Source organism: Ahaetulla prasina, chromosome 5, assembly GCF_028640845.1.
Source record: "Ahaetulla prasina isolate Xishuangbanna chromosome 5, ASM2864084v1, whole genome shotgun sequence".
Taxonomy (NCBI): Eukaryota; Metazoa; Chordata; class Lepidosauria; order Squamata; family Colubridae; genus Ahaetulla; species Ahaetulla prasina.
The window spans coordinates 74768810-74788887 of record NC_080543.1 but is presented as its reverse complement, the minus strand read 5'-3'; the positions used below and the strand labels follow the sequence as shown (position 1 = coordinate 74788887).

At 43.0% G+C, this 20078-nt stretch overlaps 1 protein-coding gene across 1 annotated transcript in view; it reads right to left on the bottom strand.

Moving 5' to 3' along the window:
- The window catches only part of PHEX (phosphate regulating endopeptidase X-linked), a 739707-nt gene that overhangs the window by 112115 nt on the left and 607514 nt on the right, over nucleotides 1–20078 (bottom strand). The window contains exon 15 of the mRNA XM_058186235.1: nucleotides 5520–5578. Coding sequence (XP_058042218.1) covers nucleotides 5520–5578 — 59 coding nt within the window. The remainder of the gene's footprint in view (nucleotides 1–5519; nucleotides 5579–20078) is intronic.

Genomic DNA, 20078 nt, shown 5'->3' with positions numbered 1-20078 from the left:
TACCTTATCTTGCAAGTCACTTTCTGGTCTCCTGCCTGCCTTGAAAACTTTGCTAGGACTTTGGCAGAGCTGCAGAGGCACGCCTGATTCGGATTTCCCCGACCCGGCCATCAGTGGAGGAGTGGGACACGACACAGGAAGGTCTGCGTTTCAGGAACAGGAGAATCCGGTGGTGCCAGAGGGAAGAGCCCCCACGTTGGCAAAGAACAGGGTCATCTGTGTAGAGGTGTGCTGGGAATTGTTAAAAGCAAACTCCGCCAGGGACAGGTAATCGGCCCATTTGTCCTGCTGATGGTTGATGAAGCAACGGAGATACTGTTCCAGGATACCAATGATCTTCTCTGTACCCCCGTCGGTCTCCGGATGGTGCGATGACGACAGACACACCTGTACCTCTAACGCGGACATCAGGCTCTTCCAGAAGTGAGCTGTGAACTGAACTCTGCGGTCCGAAACCACCCTGTCCGGCAGACCGTGGAGGCGGAAGATGTGTTGCAGGAAGAGATGGGCCGTTTTGGTGGGTGTGGGCAGCCCGCGGCACGGGATGAAGTGTGCCATCTTGGTGAGCATGTCCACCACCAGCAGCACCATGGTGAACCCAGAGGAAAGCGGCAGGTCCATCAGGAAGTCCATGGAGATCGCCCCCAGGGTCTGTTGGGTGTCGGCAATGGCTGGAGGAGCCCGGGAGGGGCCCCTGTGGCGGCCTTGGTTTGCTTGCACGGTACACAGGACGTCACGTATGCATGTACATCATGACGCACTCGGGGCCACCAAAAGGTCCGTGTCACCAGGTGGAGGGTCTTGAAGAACCCAAAATGTCCTGCTGCAGGGTTGTCGTGGCACTGGGTCATGACGAGGGCTCGGAGTGGTCCTGTGGGCACATATAATCGCCCCCGAAACTTGAGTAAGTCCTCCTCCAAGGTCCAAGGAGATGCAGGGCCCACCTCCGCTCTCCTTTGCCACGACCAGGCATCCTGGTGCTGTGCCTCTCACACCTGGGCCCGCAAGTCCACCGGTTCCCGTGCTGCGGCCAAGGCTTCTGCCGGCAGCACCGTCCGTGGAGGAAGGGGGTCCTTGGTGCAGAGGTACTCCGGCTTGCGGGACAGGGCGTCCACCCTCCGGTTGTGACCGCTGGGAATGTAGATCACACGGAAGTTGAACCGGCAAAAAACAACGACCACTGAATCTGCCGCTGGTTCAACTTCCAAGCCGTGGTGAGGTGCTCAAGATTCCGATGGTCCGTTCGGACCTCCACCTGATGTCGGGCCCCCTCCAGATGGTGTCGCCAAGTCTCGAATGCAGCCTTGATAGCCAGCAACTCCTTTTCCCAGTTGTGCTCGGAAGGATTGAGTTTCCGGGAGTAGTAAGCGCAGGGAAAAAGTGTGCCGCCATTCGCCAGAGCCTTTAGCAGCACCACTCCAAGAGCCACATTGGACGCGTCCGTCTCCATCACGAAAGGCTGGAGCGGGTCGGGATGCCTCAGGATGGGTTCTGTGATGAAGGCTTTCTTGAGGGCTGTGAATGTTTCTTGCTGCGGGGGACCCCACCGGAACGCGACCTTCTTTCTGAGGAGCTGGGTAAATGGAGCCGTCAGTGTGGCGAAGCCCGGGATGAAGGTCTGGTAGTAGTTGGTGAAGCCCAGCAGGCGCTGAACATCCTTCATCCGACGAGGGGCTTCCCAGCTACCCAAAGCTTCTACTTTGTGTGGGTCCATGGCTATGCCCTCAGGCGAGATGATATGCCTGAGGAATTCTATGGAAGTCCGGAAGAAGACGCATTTCTCCAGCTTCGCATTGAGTTGTTGTTCTCGCAAGCGTTTCAGAACCAGAACCAGACCAACGTGCCGAAGGTGGCTTTCCCTGGACCGGGAGTAAATCAGGATGTCAGTCAGGTAGATCACCACGAACCGATCCAACATGTCTCGGAACACATCGTTCATGAAGTGCTGGAAGACGGCGGGGGCGTTGGTCAACCCGAACGGCATGACAGTATATTCGTAGTGTCCGTATCGGGTGCCGAATGCCGTCTTCCATTCATCTCCCTCTCGCATCCGCATCAGATTGTAGGCCCCCTGGAGATCGAGCCTGGTGAAGATCGTGGCCTCCCGCAACCTCTCCAGCAGCTCCGGGATGAGCGGCAGGGGGTAGCGATTCTGCACTGTAATGGCGTTTAGCCGGTGGTAATCGCAGCACAGGCGCAAGTCCCGTCTTCTTTACGAAGAGGACCGGGCCGAGAGAGCGGACTTTGAAGGCCGGATGAACCCTCGGGCCAGGTTTTTGTCCAGGAAGTCCCTTAGGGTGGCCAATTCAGGCTCCGACATGGAATACAGGCGTCCCACAGGCAGCGGTGCATTGGGCAGAAGGTCCATGGGGCAATCGTAGGGCCGATGCGGGGGTAATCGGTCTGCCTCCTTCTCGCTGAACACGTTGGCGAAGTCAGTCAGCTCAGGAGGCAAGGAGATGGCAGGGGTGGGGACGTTCTGGCCGGCACAGGTGTGGCGGATGTGGTCGACGCACTGCAGACTCAGGAAAGAGATGGCGTTTCGCGACCAGGCCACCTGAGGATCGTGGGTCCGAAGCCAGGCCAACCTAAGGACCAAGGGAAAATGAAGGTCCGCCGTGACATAAAACTGGATCGCCTCCTCATGGTCCCCAATAGCCAGGCGCAAAGGCTGGGTAGCGAATTTTAATGGGGCCGGACACCAGTTCTCGTCCATCAATTGTCTCTACCTGCATCGGAGGGTCCACTGGAACCACGGGGACTGCAAACTGGGTCACAAAGGCCTGGTCCATAAGTTTGTTGTGGCCCCTGAGTCTACCAGCGCATGCACCTGGAGCCCGTCCAACCATACTCATGTGTCCAGAATCAGATGCCGAGGGGGCCCAGAGTCTACTTCCGCAATGTCCAGTGGGGGCTTAGTACGTGCCCAACCTAGGGTTTCCCCAAGGTTGGGCCTGCTCCATTTCCCAATTGGTCACGCTGTGATTCAGGGACCGGCGTGCATGCCCCCCTTCGCTTTCTGGGGCAAGAAGCGGCGAAGTGGCCGGGCTCCCCACAGTACAGGCACAATCCCCCGTGGTGCCTCCGGTTCTGCTCCTGGGCCATCAGGCGAGGTCTGGCCGCTCCCAACTCCATGGGCTTCTCCGCTGTGGTTATAAAACGTGGGGCGACCCGGGGTGCTGGTGGTGCAGAGAGCGGGGGTGCAAATGTCAACGGCGGGTCCCAGGGGGTGCGACGGGACGGTCGCCGTTGCAGACGGGCATCAAGGCGGAGACAAAGGGGCACCAAGTTGTTGAGGGTCCGTGGCGCCTCCTCCCGGGCCAGCTCATCTTGCAGCTCCTCTGAGAGTCCCTCCTGGAATGCGTCAACCAGCGCTGTGTCATTCCAGTCAGAGTCCTGGCACAAAAGACGAAATTCGGCGATGTACTCCTGCAGGGGGCGCTTCCCTTGACGGAGTTCCTTAAGGCGCCTGGTTGCCGTCAGCATCCAAACGGGGTCCTCGTACATGATGCGCAGGTGCTGCCAAAAACGCTGTTGGTCCGCCAGCAGGGGGCTGTCCTGGAGCAAGAGGGGCGTGGCCCATCGGGCAGCCAAGCTGGAAAGAAGGTTAATCACGAAGGCCACCTTAGCCCGGTCATCTGGGAAATCCTCCGGCCGCATAGCCATGTAGAGCTGGCACTTTCCCAAGAAAGTTGGGAACATCTTAGGCTGCCCAGAAAACTTATCTGGCACGGTTATTGGGCACTTGCGACAAGGAGGAGGAGTGGGAGGATGGGGGGGGGGCTGCAGGCACATTCCTGGCAGCAAGTTGGCCTGCCAAGTGAGCCACTTACTCCTGTAGCTGTTGATTAGCCGCCTGTAGCTGCTGTAACTGCTGCTGTACCTGCTGCTGGTCCATCTTTGGTGGAAGTTGGTTTAGTCGGGGTCTTGGACTGACTCTCTGACTGACTCCCACAAAGAGTCAGTCAGAGGCCTCCTTTTCAAATTTATTTACATAAATGGCTGGATTAGGCTGGATTCCTCTGGCACAGAAATGTTTGGCCACGTCTACCCACGCGCCTGCCAAATCTCTGGAGATAACTAGGAAATTATAGATAAGGCCAGAGTTACTTACGAATATATTCTTTCCTCCATTGAAACAATTCGCCCATGCAAATTCATTGCTTTGTCCAAGACAAAAAGCCAGGAAGTTCCGCCTCCTGCTTTACAGCCCCTGTGACTCATCCGAGACTCATCATTCTTTGGCTTTGTCCCAATGCCTCCTCTGCTGCATGCGCCGGTAACGTCTGCACAGTCTTGTTCTTGGGGCATTGCCAAATCAGAAGAAGGCCCGGGGGAATCAGGCCTTACTAGCCCCTCCTCCTCCTCCTCCTGGGTGGGTGCCAGGGAGGGAGAGGGCCCAGGAGAAGCAGGCCTTACCAGTTTCTCCTCACTTTCTGAATCATCGTCCTCCAGGAGTCCGAGTCCGGGAACCTGGGTCACAACACTTCAGTTAAAGCTTTGGGGATTTTGGGAAGAGACCATAGAGTCAGGTAGTGCATTCCAGGCATTAACAACTCTGTTACTGAAGTCATATTTTCTGCAATCAAGATTGCAGAAAATTACAACTCATCTTGTAAGATTAAAAGATTACAACTCATTTTGTAAATAAACTGTAATTTTTACACTTGGATAACCCAAGCATCCAAGCTGAGGAAGACCTGTTCCTAATTTTCAAAGATTTAGAATTATTGTTGTTTTGCTAGGATCAGAATAATAATGATGGGTTTTATATTCAAGCAGTAATATGCTTTTGGGCTGAAAGGCTGTGGTGCAGTTTTCTGGTGTCCTGATGTTTTACCAGCAGCAAAACTTTTCCTGCTGATGAAATTTCAGGATACTAGAAAACTAGACCACTGCCATTAGGCTCAATCACTTATCACTGCTTAATTGATGGCAGGCATAAAAACATACACTACTATACAGTTTTATATTGCCTCAACAAAGCTGGGTGACATTGTAAATTACTAGACAGTGAATGGCCTTAATGAGTATGGGAATTTTTTTTGCTTGTTCCTTGCTTCCTTGCCTGCTTGCTTGCCTGCCTGCCTGCCTGCCTACTTTATGAATTCTTTGATTTACTGGTGACATTTGTATCAGAATCAAGAGGTGATCAAATGCCTTATTACTTCATAAAAGTAATATTACTTGATTCTTAGAAGGAATATTTTTATGCAATCTGTCCATTCATTCTTTCTTTCTTTTTCCCTCCCTCTTTCTCTCTCTTTCTCTTTCTCTCTTTATATCCTGAATACTGTATGTAAAACCAAACACAATATATTTACCTTCTTGTAAACATACAATGCACTTCATATTAGTATTTTTTATGAGGGCACAGGTTCTAAACCAAATGAGCATTTTTGTGCAGTATGAGGAAATAACAGTTTTAAAACAGTGAGAAGGAGCACTTCTTGTAGAAGCTGAAGGATATTCTTTTTTCTCAGATAAATAATTAAATCATGATTTGGTCAAGTACTCACTGATCTGATTTGTAGATGAACTGTAAAAGGCATTCACTGTTGTTGGACTAGTAAACCACCTGTTAAAAAAGAAAAGAAAAACAGATTTGGTGTTCTTATTCTATGAATCAGAGAACATTTGTCACAGTCTGTCTCTATTCCACTTCCCCCCTCCCAAATATCAAGTTCCTATATGAGAGCTCATTGTTCTTTTTGGCTAAATTTGGATCTCTCTCAATATTTAAACTGCAATTGCAGAGCCTGCCATTCAAAGCCAGGGCAGGCACCTAACTATTCTATGTGCTAAGGAAATCAGGATCCAACTACCGTAGTTTTTGGACTTTAAAACACCCCAGTGTATAAGATGCACCAAGATTTCAGAGGTAAATAAGAAAAAAAAAGTTTTTTGCCCTCTCCAATCCCCAGGAGCACTCTGCAGGCCTCTGAAACCCTCTATGTGCCCTGTTTTTTTGCAAAAATGGGGTCATTTTTCACAAAAACGGGGACATTTTTGCCCTTCCCCAGTCCCTAGGAGCACTCTGCAGGCCTCTGAAACCCTCTGCACACCCCGTTTTTTGCAAAACTGGGCTTGGTTTTTTGCCCATTTTTGTGAAAAACGGGGCACACAGAGGGTTTGGGAGGCCTGCGGAGTGCTCCTGGAGGCTGGGGGAGGGCAAAAGCACCCCCACTTTTGCAAAAAACGGGCCAATTTTTTCAAAAAACAGAGCACACAGAGGGTTTGGGAGGCCTACAGAGTGCTCCTGGGGGCTGGGGGAGGGAAAAAACAGCTGTATTTGCTGTATAAGATGCACTAACATTTCCACCCTGTCAGGAATGCCTCCTTTCAATACTCAAGAAAGAAAACCCCCAACTCCATTGTTTGTAGAGAAAGGTACTTTTACTGAGTATGAACTGAAAGCAAACAAAATGAAAGCAAGCTCTGAGGTATACACAGCGCGGAATACACATATAAGAAATATGCCTCAAGCCCTCCTCCCTGTAGTCTAGTCGGTCTTGTCCAATCCACGTCCTCCCTAGGTGGCACATGGGGTGCATCTTCAGATGGTTTCATCCCTCTGGCATGCTCGGGCCCGTTAACCTAGACTGTTATTAACCCGCCTTCCAACTGCTGAACACATTTGAAGAAACCACTTTATTTTAAAGTTTCGTTTCTCTTCCAGCACTCCTTCTCTCCCCCCACCACATTACCATGACAGCTGTAGCAAGCTAGGTAATAAATGCATAAATCAGCAGACAGACAACACTGAGCAATAAAGCAATAAACTTGTAGTGAGCGGAAGCTGACATTCGGCCCTCCTGCAGAAAGGATGTTAGTCCTAGAAAAGAAAATCACATGTTAAATTAGGGTTTATCAGGGTATTTAGAATAGAATAATTCTAGTTGTTTAGGAGCCCTTACATCCTGTTTATTGACCCATTCAGCCTGAGCTAAAGGGAAATGTTTCCAAGCCACTAGGTTTACCCCGGTGCTTTCTAGAGTCTAAGATTTCTTTGACTTCAAAATGTTGCTCCCCTTCTATGAATATTGGAACGGGAGGAGAGGGGGGTTCTGGACGGAGGGAAGAAATATGTTCAGGCTTCAGTAAGCTCACATGAAATACTGGGTGGATTCTTTGCAAAGTCTTTGATAATTCTAATTGTACCGTGACAGGGTTTACTATTCGTACAATGGGGAATGGTCCCATATACTTAGGGCCAAGCTTCTTAGACTTTTGGGTAAGTCCAAGTAGTTTGTAAGTACTTGGTAGATAAGAACACTTTATCTCCTACTTGGTAGTCCCTAGCTCGAGCTCTTTTCTTATCAGCGTGTTTCTTATGAGATCAGTGCGCTTCATCTAAAGCCTTGCGTGTCACCTCCCAAGTACTTTGTACTTGTTCGACCCAATCAACTAAAGCCAGTATAAGTGGTTTCTCTCCAGGCAGTTCTGGGATTGGTACAAAGTCCTGCCCAGAGGCAACCTTGAAGGGAGTGAATCCAGTACTGCTATGGATAAAATTGTTATAGGCGACCTCTGCAAAAGACAGCAAGTTCACCCAGATATTGTTCCAAGACCTAATTGGTTCTTTCACAAGCCCCATTAATGTGAGGATGATGGGTGGACCTTAATACTTGGGCGGAGCCTAATAACTTCAGGAACTCCTTCCAGAATTGGGAGGTAACCTGGACTCCTTGGTCAGAGATTATTCGCTCAGGGGCCCCGTGTAGCCTATACACATGCTGGACAAACAGAAAATGGAAGATACTCGACCATACTATCTGGGATGGGGCTATAGGAACATTTGGAGATCTCACTGTAGGAAATTACAGTTTGAGTTAGCATTCTGGGTAAAAAAAAAGCTGTTATTCCAATGCTTGTCAACTTTAGAATTAAAGATTTAGCCCCTTCTGAGATTTCTATATGGCTGGTTATTACAATGGTGAAAGAAAAACAATCCTCAAAATCTGAACTCTCAGATAATGAGAACTATATTTTTATGTTTGGAAGAATAAAATGGGTTACCATATCCCCATATTTGAATGGTCTGGATTTTATCAGACTTTGAAAACCTTGATTCCTGACCTATGTAAAATGAAAGTCATGTGTATAAAATAGATGTATTTAAATTGAAGTGATTTAGTCATTATTAATTTGTCTACTGTGTTTCAATAGGTTATTTTAAATTTAAATTGAATATGCATGTCAACATTACCATGGTTTGACTTCTTGTTTCATATTAATAAAATCATAGCGATTTTAAAATGACACCAAGCTTTCACTATTCCAATGTTTCAAGTCATCAGCATCAGAAGACATAATTTTATTTCATTATATTTTAGTAATGGTCTTAATGAGCATTCCTTAGCGTTCTCTGTCTTTTGAAGGTAAAGTCACTGTGAAGCAATGGTTTCACAGTAGTCCTGGAAAATCCAAATCTGTGGCATCTGTGGGGGGTGGGAGGGTGGGATTGATGAAAGGCCATTACATAGGGATTGTATTTTTAACACAAGCCCTGCCATTTTCTACATCTATCACTGAACAATTAGAGCAGGGGTGTCAAACTCAAGGCCCATGGGTCAGATCTGGCCCACGATGTGCTTAGATCTGGCCCATAGTGCTGCCCTGGAAACAGCAAAGGACCAGCCCACAGAACCTAACTTCAGTCCAGTCTAGGCTGATCAGGCACTGATCTACAACCTGGTGGCAGCCATCCAGGCCAGAACACGGTCAGCCTTAGATCCGCATGGCCAGCCTGGAGCCAACAAGGGCCTGATCCTGCCCCTGCCCAACCCCCTAGGCACATGCACAGGAGGTAGCAAGCCCACACAGAGCCTGGCATCCCCGGGTACCATCTTGTCCTGCAGGCTGACTGAATTCTGTTGTGGTCTGCCAGCAGCCTGCGGAGCTGGCAGCAGAGTCAGACCGTGAGGAGGCTGGGGAGGACAATGAGTCAGTCCTGGAGTCAAAGAAAGGCCCAAACTAAGGCTCTGTATCAGAGGCAGAAATGGGGCCAGGGCCATCTGGGAGCAATGCGCAGCCTCCAGAGCCTCCAAAGTTGGACAGCAGAGAGGCAGAGGAACAGGAGAAGCCTGTTCCTAGTGCATGCATGCAAAGCGCTGCCAGAAAGCAAAAGCAGCTAAAGCAAAAAGGACAACTTGGGAGTAAGGCCAGGAGATGATTGGCCCCTCCCATAAGGCTTAAAAGAGAGGTATGGCCAGCGTTGAGGCAATATGATGGGCTCTTTGGGGTTTTTTTTTTGGTTTTTTTTTTGTTTACATTTATACCTCGCCCTTCTCCGAAGACTCAGGGCGGCTTACAGTGTATAAGGCAATAGTCTCATTCTATTTGTATATTTTTACAAAGTCAACTTATTGCCCCCCCAACAATCTGGGTCCTCATTTTACCTACCTTATAAAGGATGGAAGGCTGAGTCAACCTTGGGCCGGGCTTGAACCTGCAGTAATTGCAGGCTTTGTGTTCTTAATAACAGGCTGTACCAGCCTGAGCTATCCGGCCCTTCTATCCGGTTCCTGAAGATCCATCGATATCTCCGCTGTCCGGGGGTCCTAAGTGACCTAAGTCATCCTGTAGGGGAGCATGGACTGACCAGCACAGGGAGATCACAAACTCCCTGGTTCAGTCGGAAGAAGCTACTTAAGAGAGAGAGCTACTGGTTGCAGAGAAAGCGACCACAGAAGTTGCTAGGAAGCTGGGGCGGCCACAACAGAAAGAGAAAAAAAGAAGACAGTGTGTGTCATCAAGGTGAGAAAATACTTTGTTTTTTAAAAAAAAGTTTCCCTTTATACCCACTTGAAAGAAAAATAAAGTGGGACTTCCAGCAGAGACTCATCATGGAGCAGGGTGAAAGAATGGAGCTCTGTCCATAAACCCTGAAAAATCTTCGCTAAAAGCCCGCTTTAGGGCATTACCGATCTCAGATAGATCGATAAACTAAAGAGGAAGCTCTGTAGATGCTGGGAAAGGAAAGCAACCACACAAGCAGTCAGGAGCAGCTGCTGGAGAGGAAGTCGGTCTTTATGGCTGGCCTGGAGCGATGACAGCTGCAGAAGTGGGAAGCAAAGAGTGAAAAGCAGCAGCAGCAGCATTTGACAGTGAAAAACCCCAGAAAGAGGTAAGAAGCTGGGTAAAGAAAAAGCGCAGAAGAGAAAAACCAGAGGGAGAGTGACACAGCATGTCTGGGATAACGGCTAAAATGGAGTAAGTTGGAGATTGGAGAGATAAAATAGACTGAGAACAGTGCACAACAACTTGGAGCCCAAAATCCACAAATTGCAAGGATTCGTGAGTGAGAGACTTAAAGAAAAACGAGTTGAGATAATAAAAGGAGATGAAGAGAGTTTTGAAAACATAAATAAGGACTGATTAGAACTAAAGATTAAACCAAAGATTAAAATTTGAACTGTAAAATAGAGACTAAAAATACTGGCTAAGGAAATACAATTTGGTGAGATAAAGGATTTGTGAAACTTGAACTTTGATGGACAAATACTGGTGCAAAATGGAATAGCTGATTGATTGGACTTATAGAAAAGGGGGAAAATAAAAGGAGGAAAAGAAGCAGAAGAAGAAGTAAGAGGAGCCATCTGGTGGATTTGTGGATATACTAAGCTGATATACTAAAAGCTGAGTTTGAGGAGAAAATTGGAATAAGACTGATGTAATATTGCAACATATAGGATTTTTTTTTAAAGTACAGATGATAAACCAAACGGCTCCGAATGAATTATTGAACTGAATTAAGTTATTATTGGATTAACTGAAATAATATTGGATATATTGATAACTCTATATATTTATATTTATGTTTAGTAAAGAAATATAGTTAAGGTAATTTTAGAAATTAAAAGGAGTATAAAAAATAATAGTAATAGAGAACGGTATAAATATATGTATTGCTTACGGTGATTAAGAATTATGAATATATAAATATATAAGTATAATATTGATAAGAAAGAGTTAAGAATATACAGTATATTAGATAATATACAGTATATTAGATAAGTGTGGGAGAAGAAAAGGGACAATTGTATAAAGAAATAATAGCGATACAACTTCCGGTGGCGCCACCTCTTCGCTGAGCTCCTAATTAAAGGGGCTCCGCACTGAACATCGTAAAAGCCAGGAAAAGCCGGCTTTAATCTCTTTCCCTGGATGAAAGGGAAAAGATAAGAGCTGCGGGGGTGTAGTGATAGACCTCCCCAGGGGCTTTGTTTTTAATTAAGCAGAGCCCTGAGGGTCGACGGTCCCATAAATATTCCTGCCATAAGCTCGGACTTCAGTGCGCACCTGCAAAAGCAGGAAAAGAAGAAAGTGTCCATCTCTGCTATTTGTCTTATCTTTATGGATCTCTTTAAGCAGACGGAATGAGTGCAAGCGAACAATTATTGGATTGCAAGTATTTTTGATCTCCTGACTTCTCCCTTTTAAAGAGAGAAACTTTTTTTTTCTTTGTTTCAACTGACTCTTTAAGATGGCGCCTGAAAAGGAGTGAAAGTGACGAATGGAATTCTAAACAGCCTGTGTAACTAAGAAGATAAGAAATGTTATGTGTGGATTCTAATGAAGTGAAGTGAGCTTTCCTATACTTAAAGGGGAAAAGAGAAGCTTTTAGACTTATATTTTGTGAATCTTAAAAACTGAAATGGCTACTAAACCACCTAAGACTGGGGGTAGAAGGGGTTCTGAACCAGCTTTAGAAGATTTGATTAAAGAGCAAGGGAAAGTGTTTGAAGAAAGGTTTAAGGAGATTATGGATAATAATGAGAAAATAAGAGAAGAAATAAAAGAGAATAATAAAAAAATAAGAGAAGATATTTTGATGGCTTTTCAAGGTTTGGCAAAAAGACTGGAGGTGGTGGAGGAGGAGGTGAAATTGCTCAGTCAAATCAGCAAATAGAAAATAGAATGGGAGGAATGCAAATCAAATTGGACAAAAATGAAGATCAAGTGGTGGTGATGCAGTATAGAATGATGGAAGGAGCTCTGAGAATTAGGGGCTTGAATGAGGAGAAAGGGGAAGATTTAAAAAAATTTTTATCAGAAGCTCTGGCTGAACTTATTGAACTTGATCCACAAGAGGTTGCTTATCAAATTGACAAAATTTATAGAGTTAATTCCTGGATTGCTAGGCAAAAGAAACTTCCTAGAGACATTGTGGTTTATTTTTTGAAAAGAACAGTGAGAAATCAAATTTTGCAAGTTGCTTTTCAGAAAAACTTGAAAATAGGAGAACAGGAGCTGAAGGTCTTGAAAGAGATTCCTCCCAAGATGTTAAGGGATAGAAAGGACTTTACATTTTTTACACAAGAACTTAAGAAATACTAGATTCAATTTAGATGGGAGGTTCCAGTTGGTTTGACAGTGTATTATCAAGGAAGAAGATATCGTATTGACACAGTGCTTAAGGCCAAAGATTTTCTTTCTACCGTGCTGAAACTTGAAGTAGAAATAATAGGAAAAAGAATTCAAGAGACTCAAATGGGTGTGGAAGCTGAGGTGATTCCAGTGATGTTACCATCTGAGGAACAACCACAAGAACAAAGACTGACGAGGGGAGCCCTTAAGCGTAAAGAAAAGGAGCAACAAACTCAAAGTAAAGTTCAGGATTCTGCTACAGAAGCGGTGGGAGGAGCACGTCAAGATACGGGAGGACGATCTTCAGCTGATCGCTCAAAAGCTTCAGCAGGCCACTAATGGCAAATAAAATCTTGACTTGGAATGTCAATGGTTTGAATTCAGCTCAGAAGAGAAGAAAAATATTTCATTATTTGAAACAATTTAAAAATGATGTGATTTGCTTACAAGAAACGCATATTAAATTATCAGATCAAAAGTACTTAATAAACTCAAAGTTAGGTAAACATTTTGTTGCTTCAGCTTTGGAGAAAAAACATGGCATAGTGGTTTATTTGAGAAAAGATATACCAGCCAAGTTAATAGAGGCAGATATTCACGGAAGATATATTGCTATTGAACTTACAATAGAAACAAAAAGGACTCTCTTGTTTGGTATATATGCACCCAATCAGCAACAAGAAAAATTTTATAGAATGTTATATGATAAGTTGATTCTATGGGATTATAAATCGTGCATTATATTGGGAGATTGGAATGGAGTAATAGATACACGAAAGGACAAGAGAATTTCTTCTAAGAAGATACCTGCACACGCAAAGCTGCCTAAATCCTTTTTTGACATGATAGAAGATTTCGAGTTGAGAGATGTATGGAGATTGCAGAATTTGGAGGAAAGAGACTATACTTTTTTCTCTGATAGGCATCAATCCTTCTCACGTATTGATTTTATTTTAATTTCTAATGATTTGCTTTTTAGGGTGAAGAAAACTAAGATATTTCCAAGATGTTTGTCTGATCATAGTCCTGGTTGGATGGAATTGCAATATGGAAAAGAAGGTAGAAGAACTTGGAGATTAAATGAAAATTTGTTTAGATATCAGGATAATGTAAATCAATGTAAAAAGCAGATGAAAGAATTTTTTGATCATAATTTGAATAATGAAACATCGATAGAAATGGTTTGGGACTGCAGTAAAGCTTTTATGAGAGGTGTATTAATATATCTTAATAATAGACAGAGAAATAAGCAACAAAGACAGCGTAGGTATTTAGAAGAGGAAATCTATAAGAAACAACAATTATTAATACATAACCTACATGATCAAAAACTTAAAGATGCAATAAAGTTATTACAGAATCAATTTAATATGATAATGGCTGATCAGGTGGCAACAAATATACAATATGCCAAACATAATACTTTTTGTAATGCAAATAGACCTGGTAGATGGTTAGCATACACCTTAAGGAAAAGACAAAAACAACGTACTATAGAAAAAATAGAATATAAAGGCAAAGAGAGATATCAACAGGATAAAATTAAAAAAGCTTTTTTAGAATATTATACAAATTTATATCTTAAAGATAATATATTGAATAGGGATATTGATAATTATTTGAAGGAATATAAGGTTAAAAATTTAACTTTAGAACAAACGGAAGAACTGAATCGGCCTATAACCTCTAAAAAAATTATTTTGGTAATTAAACAATTAAAAATGGGAAAAACTCCTGGTACGGATGGGCTCACAGTTAGTTATTATAGGAATTTACAGGATGAGATGTTAGGTCCACTTAAGGAATTATTTAATCAGATACAACTAGGAGAATTCCCCTCATGGAGAACCTCTTTTATTTCATTGATACCAAAGAGGAACAGGATTGTTCTAAACCTGGGAATTATAGGCCAATCTCACTTTTAAATAATGATTATAAGATTTTGTTAAAATAATAGCTAATAGATTAATGTTGATTCTGCAGCGAAGAATTCATAATGATCAATCTGGATTTATAAAGGGAGACAGATGAGGAATAATGTTAGGCAGATTGTTAATTTACTGGAGTACTTAGAAAAGAAAAATTTTATTCCAGCAGCATTTATCTTTCTCGATGCAGAGAAAGCTTTTGATCGATTGCATTGGGATTTTTAATTTAAATTAATAGAAAAGATGCAATTTGGAGATGGTTTTTTAAGAATAATTAGGGCAATTTATGGAGAGCAAACAGCACAGATTATAATCAATGGTAGCTTAACAGAACCTTTTAAGATTGCGAAAGGAACAAGACAGGGATGTCCTTTATCACCATTATTGTTTATTTTAACTCTAGAACCATTATTGGATAAAATACGAGAAGTAAAGGAGATAGAGGGAATTAGAGTTAGACAACATGAATATAAGCTAAGAGCTTTTGCAGATGACCTGGTGTTTACTTTAACAAACCCTATAAATTCTAGTAAATCTTTGTTGGAAATAATTGATCAATATGGGAAGGTTTCAGGGTTTAAGGTAAATCAGAAAAAGACAAAAGTGATAATAAAAAATATGGCCAGACAACAGAAAGAAAAACTAGAGGAAATAACAGGATTTGAAATTGTAAAGAAGGTTAAGTACTTAGGGGTTTATATTACATCGTCAAATGTGAAATTGTACAAGAATAACTATGAGGTTTTATGGCAAAAAGTTCAGAAGGAGTTGATTGTTTGGAAAAAATTGCAATTATCTTTGCTGGGGAGAATTGCTGCTATTAAAATGAATGTTTTACCTAGATTTTTATTCCTCTTTCAGATGATACCAATAATTAAGAAAGATAAGAATCTTGAGGAATGGCAGAAGGGAATTAACAAATTTATATGGGAAGGTAAAAAAGCTAGGGTTAAAATGAAAATAATTCAAGATTCTCGGGAAAGGGGAGGTTTAAAAATGCCCAATTTTAAATTATACTATGAAGCAGCTGCTCTCTCTGCAATAAGTGATTGGTTTAATTTAACAGAGGAAAGAATTTTGAATATAGAAGGTTATGATTTGTTATATGGATGGCATGCATATCTAATTTATGACAAAAAAGTGGATAAGGCCTTTAAAAATCATGTGCTAAGAACTGCTCTTCAGCGTGTTTGGAAAAAATACTCTTATAAACTAAATTATAAGGTTCCTATATGGGCAAGTCCTAGACATACAATAGAGAACATAAATATAGAACAGAATCAGGAAATGATTACATATAAAGATCTTTTGTATACTGAAAGAGGTAATTTGCAATTAAAATCTCTGCATGTTTTAAGAGAAAGGGAAAAATTATACTTGGTTTCAATATGAGCAACTACGTGCTAGATGGAAGGAAGATCAGAAAATTTGTATAGAGCAGAACGAGGGAAATTTGGTAAAGCAAATTAGAAATCAGTCTCAGGAGCATATAAAGAGATTGTATAATGTGTTACTTGAAATAGATTCTGAAAGGGACTTGGTAAAGGACTGTATGATAAAGTGGGCACAAAATTTTCAGGAACCAATATTATTGGAAACTTGGGAAAAATTTGGGTTAGAAATGTTAAATTCACATGAGCACAGAATCTGAGGGAAAATTTTTATAAAATGTTTTATAGATGGCATTTAGATCCTAAAAAATTATCGTGTATGTATCCAGATATGCAAGCAAAATGTTGGAGATGTAATTGTGATGACGCCACATATTTTCACATTTGGTGGACTTGTAAGGACATAAAGGCCTTTTGGATAAAAATTTGGTGGATTTTACAAAATGTTTTGAAAAAGAAGATAAAGTTCCTGCCGCAATTTTTTTTGTTGGGAATTATTACGGATTGTACAGTAATTGAGACTAAATTGATTTTAAACCTAATAACAGCAGCAAGATTATTAATAGGACAATACTGGAAGAAAAAAGAAGTACCTACAATAGAAGAATGGATATTGAAGGTTGCCAATTTGGCTGAGATGGCGAAGATATCAGCCTTTTGGAAGATAATCATAAGAAAGATACTTAAAGGAATGGAAAAAATGGATTGACTATATTCAACGTAGATATCAGACTAAGAGTTATCAGACTGTTTTTGAATGATTATGATGTATTATTCTTGATTGTTTTTGGGGGAAGTTAGGAATTGATGATTGTAGGGGTATAATTAAGTTGGGATGAAAAATTTTTAGCATATGTTTGTTTTATTTTTAACTATACCTTGTGCCCGTTCCGGGAAGTCGGGGGGGTGGGGTTGTGAAGGGAGGGGAGAGGAGGGGGGGGAAAGGGGGTAAAAAAATATGTAAAACTTTTTGAATAAAAAAAAAAAGAAAAAAAAGAAATAATAGCGATACAAAGACAGTAAAAAATTAGATATATTTGTGTATTTAAATATAGAATATTGTGTGTGAAAAATATTTTAAAAAGAGAATACATAGATATACTTTATTATATGCGAAGGTGGGAAAACTTTGTCCAAACGATAAAGATGGCAACTACCACCAAAGTAGGTAAAAAAAATAGCGACAATCCCTTCACCTATTACAGCTTCACCTACAAGTCAAAAATCAATAATGACCACACCTGGCAAAGATAAATCAGATCTGGCAACATACATGCAAAATATGCAAATAATGATACAAACGTTACAAGAAACAATGAATAAAACACAAGAAGCAATAGCAAACAATCATGAAGAAACAAAAATGCTGCATAAAGAATTAAAGAGTGAAATTGGTGAAATGAAGGAGGAAATTAAGAACATGAAAGATAAAATTGGTGACATTCAACAAGTAATGCTAGAAAATGAACAAAGAATTCAAAAAGTGGAATCTAAAATAGTCCATGTTGATAATAAAATAGAAAAGATAGAGCAAAAGGCCCTACAATTAAATAAAGAATTAAGTGAGTCAATTGCTCATCTGGAAATGGAAAAAGCTTCGCTATTCTTAAGATTTTAAAATATACCAGAAGAAAAAGATGAAGACCTGGGAGAGAAAATGGCAGAGATATTAGCAGAAGTTTTAGGAAAATATAAGCTAGAAATAAGAAGAGAATTGGAAGAAGTTTACCGTGTATACACAAACTATTCAAGAACACATAGAAAGGAGAGAGAGGTACATACTGTATAAGGTTTATTAAAAGAGTAATGAGAAACGAAATATACAAACAAACAAGAGAGGAACCTATAATATACAAAGGTAAAGAAATTATAGTATTAAAGCAAATACCATGCAGAATAAGAGACCAGAGAAAACAATACCACTTTCTCACAACACAATTAACAAGATAAAAGGTCAGGTTTAAATGGTTAATACCGGAAGGCATACTTATAACATGGCAGGCAAAAAAATATAAGGTAGACACAATTAAAAAAGCGCAGGACTTCTTTGAACAACACTTTGCACAGGAAGAAGAGCAGGAAAATATGGAGGAACTTGAGAGCAGAAGTCAAGAGGAAGAGAGACGCATGAAAATAGAACAAGAAAGAGAAACACAAAAGAAACAAGAAAGAGAAGAAAGATAGGGAGGAAGGGTAGTAAGAGAGACAAGAAGTACAAAAAAGGCAGAACAAATAAAAAATGGGAGAGGCACTTAAGGTGTTCTCTGTAAATATCAATGGTTTAAATATACCAAGAAAGAGCTCAAACCTTCAACGAATTAAAAAAAACAAAACAGATGCAGATGTGATATGTTTACAGGAGGTCCATATTAAAAAGGATTACAGAAAATTGTTAGAAAATGTAAAATTAGGGACATTTATTTATTTATTTATTTATTTATTTATTTATTATTTTATTTTATTTATTTATTTATTTAATTCGATTTTATACCTTTCTCCCGAAGGACTCAGGGCGGTGTACAGCCAAAATAAAAACAGACAATACAATATAAAATACAATTTAAAATACAGATTAAAAAACTTATTTTATAATTGGCCTAAAAACTTTAAAATATATAAAGCTAAAAACCCTTAAAATTAATAATAAAAATTTAAAAATCAGTAAAATTTAGGCCAGCAAATAAAAAGATGTGTCTTCAGTTCGCGGCGGAAGGTCCGAAGGTCAGGTATTTGGCGTAAACCCGGGGGCAGTTCGTTCCAGAGTGTGGGAGCCCCCACAGAGAAGGACCTTCCCCTGGGGGCCACCAGCCGGCATTGCTTGGCGGATGGCACCCTGAGAAGACCCTCTCTGTGAGAGCGTACAGGTCGGTGGGAGGCATGCGGTAACAGCAGGCGGTCCCGTAAGTACCCAGGCCCTAAGCCATGGAGCGCTTTAAAGGTCGTAACCAAAACCTTAAAGTGCACCCGAAAGGCCACAGGTAGCCAGTGCAGTCTGCACAGGAGCGGTGTTACGCGGGAGCTACGCGAAGCTCCCTCTATCACCCGCACAGCTGCATTCTGGACTAACTGAAGCCTCTGAGTGCACCTCAAGGGGAGCCCCATGTAGAGAGCATTACAATAATCCAAGCGAGAGGTAACGAGCGCATGAGTGACTGTGCACAAGGCATCCCGATCAAGGAAGGGGCGCAACTGCCGAACCAGGCGAACCTAGTGGAAGGCCCTCCTGGAGACGGCCGTCAAATGATCTTCAAACGACAGCTGTTCATCCAGGAGGACACCTAAGTTGCGCACCCTATCCTTTGGGGCCAATAACTCGCCTCTGACAGTCAGCTGCGGCTGCAGCTGACTGAATCGAGGTGCCGGCATCCACAGCCACTCCGTCTTAGAGGGATTGAGCTTGAGCCTGTTTCTCCCCATCCAGACCCGTACGGCCTCCAAGCACCGGGACAGCACTTCAACAGCTTCATTGGAGTGGCCCGGGGTGGAAAAGTACAGCTGAGTGTCATCAGCGTACAGCTGGTATCTCACCCCAAAGCCACTGATGATCTCACCCAACGGCTTCATGTAGATGTTGAACAGAAGGGGCGAGAGGATCGACCCCTGCGGCACCCCACAAGTGAGGCCCCTCACGGTCGACCTCTGCCCCCCTGTCAACACCGTCTGCGACCGGTCAGAGAGATAGGAGGAGAACCACCGATACACGGTGCCTCCCACTCCCAATCCCCCCAACCAGCGCAGCAAGATACCATGGTCGATGGTATCAAAAGCCGCCGAGAGGTCTAATAGGACCAGGGCAGAGGAATAACCCCTGTCCCTGTCCCTCCAGAGATCATCCACCAATGCGACCAAAGCTGTCTCCGTGCTGTATCCGGGTCGGAAGCCGGACTGGAACGGGTCTAGATAGACGGCTTCATCCAGGTATTGGGGTAGCTGTCGCGCCACAGCACTATCTACAACCTTTGCAACGAAGCGAAGGTTGGAGACCGGACGATAATTACCCAAAATAGCCGGGTCCAGGGAGGGCTTCTTGAGGAGGGGTCTCACCACTGCCTCTTTCAAGGCGGCAGGGAAAACCCCTTCCAACAAAGAAGCGTTGATAATCCCCTGGAGCCAGCCTCGTGTCACTTCCTGAGTGGCCAGTACCAGCCAGGAAGGACATGGGTCCAGTAAACATGTAGTGGCGTGAAGCCTCCCCAACAACCTGTCCACGTCCTCAGGAGCCACAGGGTCAAACTCATCCCAAACAGACTCGACAAGACGTGCCTCCTCTCCCCCGCTTGGATCATCCCAATTTCGGTCCAGACCATCCCGGAGCTGAGCGATTTTATCGTATAGATAACCACTAAATTCCTCGGCACGTCCCTGCAAAGGGTCATCCCGCACCTCC